General features: G+C 44.2%; 1 protein-coding gene across 3 annotated transcripts; it reads left to right on the plus strand.

Moving 5' to 3' along the window:
* The first annotated feature begins 294 nt into the window (after nt 1–294).
* On the plus strand, nt 295–7,535 carry HUS1 (HUS1 checkpoint clamp component). 3 transcript variants are annotated; one of them, XM_086741754.1, is made up of 8 exons: nt 295–443; nt 1,126–1,253; nt 1,812–1,988; nt 2,638–2,745; nt 3,937–4,011; nt 5,568–5,667; nt 6,025–6,156; nt 7,037–7,535. In XM_086741754.1, exons 1-8 carry the CDS (start codon nt 437–439, stop codon nt 7,117–7,119), a joined length of 810 nt encoding a protein of 269 aa, XP_086597880.1. In that variant the 5' UTR covers nt 295–436; the 3' UTR covers nt 7,120–7,535. The 3 variants fall into 3 exon arrangements, with proteins under 3 accessions (XP_086597880.1, XP_086597881.1, XP_086597879.1); XM_086741755.1 differs by lacking the exon at nt 295–443 and adding an exon at nt 621–790 and having other exon boundaries at nt 6,025–6,131; XM_086741753.1 differs by lacking the exon at nt 295–443 and adding an exon at nt 623–790.
* Nucleotides 7,536–8,305: the final 770 nt, after the last annotated feature.

Genomic DNA, 8,305 nt, shown 5'->3' on the forward strand with positions numbered 1-8,305 from the left:
GCCTCCTGTAGGAAACCAGCATGCCGCACACGGACAGAGACAGGTAAAGCAAGGTTTTCCCTTACTCCATACATCCTTGAACTATTCCAGTCTCTGCATAAACACCTGCACAACCAGGCAAGAAGCTGAAACAGCCCTGGGCAAAGGAAGCCTGTCTGCATGAGGCGCTGCGTCTAACGCAGAGCTGCTTTCTCAAAACACTTTCCGTCGCCCAGCCCCTTCCAGACGGCCTGGCTAGCGACGGACGAGAGGAAAGGCCCGTTTGAGAGCCATGTTCTCCCTGCTTTCCTACGTGACTGTTTTCCTCCCCCGCCATCGCTTTACGTTGGGCATAGTGCTCCGGCTCGGGGCAGCGTCCGGGCCTGGCCGCTGGCCGCGGCTGGTGGTTTCTGCTGCAACGGGCCCCTTGGATTTGAAGAAGAAAATTCCTACAGCCATGTGGGGTAGGGACTCGTACAGATTTCGTACGCGTGTCTTGGGGGGGGTGGCGGCGGCTTTTCTCTGAGCTGAGCTCTGCGGCCCGGGCTCCGCAGACCACAGGCGCTGCGCAAATAGGGCACCGAGGCCCCGCCTCCACGCAGCGGGATGGCGGCTGCAATGGCTGCTGTTGGCCGGGCGCCTTTCGGTCGCACGCCGCTCTTTCCCTGACTGTCTCCTGTCCGGGTCCGCCCCCGGCCGTACCGCTAGCGGCGGGCGGTGCTGCGGCAGCGAGCGGGGCGGGCCGGGCCGGGAGCCGCCATGCGATTTCGGGCTAAGATTGTGGATCTCGCCTGCCTCAACCATTTCAGCCGTGAGTGTGCCGAGGCTGAGGGGGCTGGGCCAGAAGTCGGTTGTGCCTCGGCGAGCGGCCGGGGCCTCCTTTCCCGGGGAAAGGAAAAGGCAAGAGGAAGGCCTGCGTGTGCCGGTGGCCCCCGGCCCGCAACGGGCGCCGTGGGGCCCAGGCCGCGGGCCCAGAGGCCTTTCACGGGGGAGGCAGCGTGAGGCGCTTTCCTTCACTGCCAGGTGTTTGGGAGTTTCCGCAGCAGCACGACCTGCGTTTTTGGAGACTGAGCATTTCTCCTCTGTCTCTCTGGGATGAGGTGTGTGAAGTGGTTGCCGCGTTAACGTTCCCCTCCCCTCTGCCAGGTGTGATTAACACAATCGCCAAGTTAGCCAAGACCTGCACCCTGCGCCTTACGGTCAGCAAGCTGTATTTCATCCTCTCCGATAAAGTAGCAAATGGAGGCGTCGGTATGTGGTGTGAGCTGTGCCAGGTAAGGCCAGAAAAGTTCAACAACCATGTGTTGTGTTGTTGAAAACCAGAGTGTGCCGTTGGGTCTGGTGTACGAGGCATTTCTTGTACACATAGCCCTCACCTGGGATGTGCTTGGTCTCTCAAGCTTGGCCTGTCTGGTCACTGAAGGCGCTCTGTTGTGCGAGACTAGCCTTTTAGTTGTACAGGCATGGTGTTTCTGGCTGGATGTTCACTTGACCTTGGTTATCACTTCCCTGTAAAGCTTCAGTGTGAGCTGGCCCAGAAGGGTCTGCACAAAACTGGAAACAGGAAAGTGTAACTCACTTGTTACCTACCTGCTTTGTTTTGAGGACTGATAGGTGTTTGGGGAGGATCTGAAATTGATAGTTTTAGCCAGAAGCAATGGGCCTTCATGCTTATGCAGCCAGTCGTGATTCCTGCAAGTGATCCAGGCAGAGGAAAGCTTCCTGTTGTACACATGCGGTTCTAAGCTTAAGGTCTGATAGGTAAAACTTGCCTCTCTGTCTTTTTTTTTTCCATTTGCTTTATTTGGTTTCCCAACTTTCAAAAACTGTAGGGGAATTTCTTCGATGAATTTCAGATGGAAGGAGTAGCTGCAGAGCACAATGAAATCTATTTAGAGCTGGTGCCTGAGAACCTGTCAAGAGCATTAAAAACAGCCCAGAGCGCTAAGGCAGTGAAGATCAAGTTGACCAACAAACACTGTCCCTGCCTCAGAGTTGCTGTGGAGCTAGTAAGTCCAACCATGCTTTTATCTTTGTTATTAAGAAAAAAAACTCTTAAGTACTTTTTCTGAAATAAAATAGAAGCTTTGGTAGCTATAAAATAGAAGCTTTGGTACCGTTTGGTAGAAAAATCATGCCATTTTCTGTTTCATTAGCCATCGTGGTTGGTAGCACACAGAACCAACTTTGTATTTTCCAAAAGGCAAGGAAGAGATGGAGGAAGAATTAAAGTTATGTGATTGAAACACTTTTTTCCAATATCTGCTTTTCTCTATTCCTTCATTCTCTAGCTCTTCCATGGATTATTGCCTTCTTATTGAAGGAGGTGATCACCATTAGGTGAAGGAGGTTTCAGTGTAGCATTATGCTCTTTGTTTTGCCTACCATTCCCTTTCAAACTGCTGTCTTCCAGTCTTTGCTAATGCACCTCTTCAGCTCTAAGGGTAGCTTGTAGATGCTGATGACTGATACCTTACAACCTCTTCCTTATTCAAAAGAGAAGTCCGATTAATAGCACACCAATAGGAACCTGTGGAGAAATGGAACTGAGTGTCTGGGGCACTTTGTTACAGTATTTCCCAGGGTGGGTCTGAAAAATTTGAATTCAGAGTTCACGTCCTGTCTGTTTTTAACTGCAAATCCTCTTTCTCCCTCAAGCCATCCTTGTCGAGCAGCAGTAGGATTGTGACACATGACATTCCTGTGGGGGTTATTCCCAGAAGATTATGGAATGTCTTCAGAGAGCCCAGTGTGCCAGACTTTGATGTAAGCCTCAGTTTTTATATTTCCTATGGAAAGGGGAGGTTGCAAGTGGAATGCTGTTGCTGTGGAGTATAGTACTGGTGGGTTCTGGAAAAGAGGTGAAAGGAAAAAGAGAAGGCTGGAGGGTAGAGGTTTGAAGAGGAATGGGACATGGCTTCAGTCTTGACAAGAAAGTGCAGAACCTGTAAGAACAGAGCAGGTGGTTACCAGTTGTTGCTGCAATATTAAGGGTGGAGGAAGGGAGGAGCAAAGGACTTGCATGGCTTTAGGCAGGAGCACCTCCAAACCACACAGGATTAGGCTGTTTTGGTACCGGGTGGGGGTAATGGTTTCAAAATAGAGGGAGGTAGATTTAGATTAGGTATTAGGAAAAAATTTTTTACAATGAGAGTGGTGGGACACTGGAACAGGTTGCCCAGAGAGGTGGTGGATACCCCATCCCTAGAAACATTCAAGGCCAGGTTGGATGAGGCTCTGAGCAACCTGAGCTAGTCAGGGATGTCCCTGCGTCTTGCAGGGGGGTTAGACTAGATGACTTTTGGAGGTCCCTTCCAGTCCTAACGGTTCTATGATTCTAAGTGCCTCAAATAATCTGTTCTTTCTGAAATTCCTGGCCCACCTGGCAAAGTTAGGTATATCTGTGTTTCCTCCTGATTTTTATATATAATCTCTGTATACTTTTTGACTTTGCAAGTTGCAAGGAAAGGTCTTTGTGCAAATGTGCTCCTATTTGAGGTCATGGATTTCTGTTACCTCTATAGCTGAGAGTATTTAAATTCTCAAGACATATGACTCAGTAGAAACTTAATCTATTTTGTTCTGTTATTTCAGATTTACACTGATGCAATTCCAGTACCACAGGAATCATGTTCTTTCCATTTTGGCTATAGTAGCTGTTAACTGCTCAGTAATACAGATGTGGGTTTGTGTGAGAATCTGATCTGCAAAACTTTACTTTGAACAGAGACTTGGGATAGTACGTCTGAAGTAATTGCTAGAGCAATGGCCTGTTGTACGCCAATGGGAAAGAGTTCCTCTGTTCCTTAGTCATTTGCTGATTACAGTTAAATATTGTGCTTACTGCACTCAGATAACTGAGTCCAAAATAAGATAGAATTGAAGGGAGAAGTAAATGCATCACATTTCTGTCATCCATTAAATATTTGTGCAATTGCAGTTCTTATGTCTTTCTAGGTCAGTATTTACCTACCTGTGCTGAAAACAATGAAGAGTGTTGTGGAGAGAATGAAGAATCTCAGCAATTCCATTGTAAGTTAAGCCACTTCAGGTGTGTATCCTAGAGACCTTTTTTTGTCTTGGACGTAGCATGTTTCCCTCTTGCCCAAACTGGCGCTCCTGTGTTATTTCTTGTTTTGGGATGGGTCAGACATTGAACTAAAGGCACCTCAGGACTGTGTAAGGGCTGAAGACCATGATGGGATTTATTTTGGGGTTTACACTGAAGAGCTCATCCTGGGCTTCCCAGAAAGTGGTGCTCTCTGTACGGAATCCTTGAAAGAACGTGGTGTTGTGTTGCTACGAGCCACTCTTTCTAGCTGGTAAGAAGTTTTGGTCCTTCAGGAAGCTAGCTGGGGACTTTCTAGGTGATTTCATTTAAGAAATGCCTGTTAAGTGAGTCTTGTGTTACGTGTCTGTGTGAATGAACTTCAGGTAAGCTTCAGGTAGAAGTGCTTACACACAACTAAGCACAGTGTATAACTGCTTTGTTTCCAGAGTTGAGGAGCTTTTGTAACATGGGACAGCTGTATAATGGGATTGAACTCTGGTGTTCAGCAACACTCGGAAGAAGTAGCGTATCAACACTGGGCATATGCACCTTCCTAAGTCCCTTACCTCCTGCTCCAAAGCAGGAAAATAAATAAATCTCTGTGAAATAGCTTTGATAGCTCTAAGGGAGGAGGCAGACTACGTGCATCCTCTATATGCTTTGCTGTTATTAAATAACAAAAACATCAAGTGTCAAAATTAAGTATTTGTGCTACATACATTCTGGTAGTTAAACTGATCAAGATCAGTGCTGCAAAAAGGGCTTAGAAGCTCTTTCAAACAGTACTTGGCCTTTGTTTGGGAGAATTCATCTGTGGGTGTCTCTCATTCTGTAGGAGATTCTGGTTGTGATATGAGCCTCTTCTAAAATTACTGAGAATTCTTCTAATCACAGAAATGAAGTTCTTAGATGTGCTTTAGGAATCCTCTGATCTGCTTGAAATTTGTGTGAGATCATATATATGTCCACCCTTCTGGTTGGATGCTTTGTCAGGATGGAATTTGAAAGCTTTCAGGACTTTTCCAAGGTTTCTAGCAGTTCCAAGTCCTGCTTGGAGTTACTGCTCTGGTGCAGCTGTTGTCTGTTTTTAAGTCTTGGAAAGCAACACTGCAACTGCGGATCAGCTCTTGGTGCATTTCATTTTCTGTGTAGGCGCTTTTCTGTTTGTTGAAAAGCTGTATGGGAATGCAAGACTTGTTTCTCCAGCTTCAGTCTCTTCTTTCTAAAGCCTTTTCCTCAGCACATGCATTTCCTAAAGCCTGTAAAGCTTGTTCTAAAAGTACTGAAGAGCAATTGAATTTCTTTCTTTTCATAATTTCAGGGAGATTGGTCTAGGATAATTCACACAAGAATGATGAGAAATGCATTTTGTAGCTGAACATTCCAATGTTCAAACTATATTCGGAAAGTGCAGTTGAGCTATGAAGGCACTGAGATGCTTCTGGAAGCTTGCATTTGAACAAAGCTGCAGTTTATTCTTCTATAATTCTGCAATGCGAAAGCGACTTGCCTAAAACTGAGATTGTTTGTATTGCAGGTGATTGAAGCAAACTTGAGTGGAGAAATGAACTTGAAAATAGAAACTGACTTAGTATCTGTAACAACACATTTTAAAGACTTGGGAAATCCTCCCTGGGGTAAGTTTCCCTGTTTGTTGCCTCTTGTGTCTGTCTGATCTCGTTACTTAAGTGTGATGCTGATGACAGTACTTACCTTCTGTTAGCCCTTACAAAATAGCATCAAGTAGTTTGAAGCCTTCAAATGAAACCTTATAAGAGAGATGGCCAATGACTGTTTCATGTTTGTGAGGGGAATCTCTTCCAATATCTTTGACAACTTTGTAAGAAAACGAGGCTTTCTCTTCCTTCCACTGCTATTTCTGAAAAACACGCCCATTTGAGTACCAGCTGTTCAGGGATTATCAGATGTGTCCTTATAGGTGTTGAAACTCCTTCTGATGTTTTGACTAAGTGTGGTGTTCCTGTGCTTTTTAGCATCAGAGGATGGACATCAAAGTTCTGCTCAAGACAGAGATCTGGAAAGTATGGCTGAGGCACGCATAGACATCAAGAAGCTGCAGCAGCTGCTTGCTGGACAGCAGGTCAATCCCACAAAAGCATTGTGTAGTAAGTTCAAGAGCTCTACTTGCAAACTCCAGTTAAGGAGGGGTGTTTGCCATACTTGTAGTCTCAGCAGAACAGCGTATCTTCTGTTTTGTCTGTTTGAAACGTGACTATTTGTACTGTACCTGAGGCCTTTTAATATTTTTATTTTTAGGCAGTAAACTTCAGGCCTTAGGCATTTGGGGAATTTAAAAAAAAAAACATAAAAAAAAATAAAGCCAGGCCCCTTTGTAAGTATCAAGTTGAATACTCAGACTGACTAATCATGGGTGTCGTTTTTGTTTTGAAGTTGTTATTGTTTATTATTATTTTGAGGTGTTATATTTTGAAAGTCTTGAAACAAAGCCCCTAGTTTCTAGCACGAGAAACAGATTTCCTGACATATTTGGTTTTGTGGTTTTTTTGTTTGTTTTCTTTTTTTCTTTTCTCAGATGCTTTCTTACATTCAGGACTAAATTAGTCCTTACAATACCAAAATGCTTTTTTTGCACCTAGTGTTTCTAACCGTAGTAATGATATGTTCTTTTGAACAGAAGCCTATGCAGGGTTTTGTATCTTATTTTGATAACTCTGTATGCTTTTCCTTAGAATTTCTGTGTGTTTCGGTTTATTGCAGATGCTAAGAATTTCCCCAGGAAGATTTAAATCATAGGTATAGCATTATAGGCCTATATGTTAGATATTTCCTTTTTGGTATCAGCTTTCATAGACCCTCAAGGACTTAAAAAATTAGGGGATGATATGTCTAATCATCTTTCTGTCAGAAGTGGTTGAAGCATTGTATTTTTATGGTGGCATGATGTACAAGATGTAATTTGAAAGTATTTTTCCTGCTTTAAGCTGTATTTTTGTTGTTTTATTTTTTATTTTCATCTCTTTGCAGGTATTGTAAGTAAAAGAGTTGTCCACTTCATCTTACTCCATGAGGATGTTTCACTTCAGTATTTTATTCCAGCACTTGCCTGAATGTTTTGGAATCACGGTCACTTTCCAACCTGAGGCCTTTTCCACAAAGTGCAAAAACTTTCATGAGTTGCTGGAGTAATCTCATTTGATATGCTCTTAGGTGCAGCCATCAGATGGACATTATTTCCATAATAATGAAACGATTCAAAATACCTGCTGTATATGGATTTGATGCTCTGCATGTTGTGCAGCAGAAATGTGTCTGAGGCACAGGAGCTTCCTGTGGCTGACAGCATGTAACAGGATGTAACAGATGCTAAGGAGCACCAACAACTCAGCAGCGCCCCTTTGTACCTGGCTGTATCTTTTGATCTGAATTGCTCGACCATACCTCAGTAGTTCTGCTAGTGCTTGAACTGATGTATTTAGTTATTGGCCTGAGAGGATGCAATAAACAGTCTGAATTACCTTGTTAACGCGGGCAGTGAAGTTCTCTACATACAGAACGAATATCTTATGAGGACATGTGTGAACACTGCAATTGGTGTGAAATAAAGGGCAAGTTATCTGTGGATCACACTTTTTCTGCTTTGCAGATGGAAAGCAGCGTACAACCTGTGTCCTTATGGTGAGATTGCATCTAGGCTCTGATGCCAAGCAGCCAACAGCATGACTAAGTCTCACTGGTGGGAGTACTGCCCCTGCTTCTACTTCCTGGTTATCTTCTGAGGTCTTTTGCTCTTTACTCCATGTGTGATTGCATTTGTTATCCAGCCATGTTCTGTATAGCCTTTGATGTTCCACAGGGTTCTGAATATCTCCTGAAACTTCTTGTTTTAGAAATAGTGAGTGAGTCTTTCCTGCCAGATGGGACTTTGACTTTCTGCTGGACACTAACTCTTGTCATAATTGGAAGTGTTGGTTTGGTTTTGGTGTTTTTTTTCCAAGAGGCACTGAGATTAAGGGAACAGATGCAGATGGCCAAGAGAAGACCAAAGGAGAGGCAGTGGCCTGGGAATGTTACGCTTCTTTGCCTTCTTCCACCATTTCTGTCAGACTAACCAGAAGGCATCTTCGAGATCCTGTTAGTTTTTGTGGGCAACTGCCATTACGCAAAAAATCTGTGTAAGGTGAAAATAGCTGTACACCACGGTACAACAATTGCATGGTAAGAGGTACCTGATAAATATTCCTGGGTTTTCTCCTGAGGAGAGGGGAAAAAAAACTGTCAAGAGTATGACAGATT

Source organism: Chlamydotis macqueenii, chromosome 2 (genome assembly GCF_036417535.1).
Source record: "Chlamydotis macqueenii isolate bChlMac1 chromosome 2, bChlMac1.mat, whole genome shotgun sequence".
NCBI classification, from domain to species: Eukaryota; Metazoa; Chordata; class Aves; order Otidiformes; family Otididae; genus Chlamydotis; species Chlamydotis macqueenii.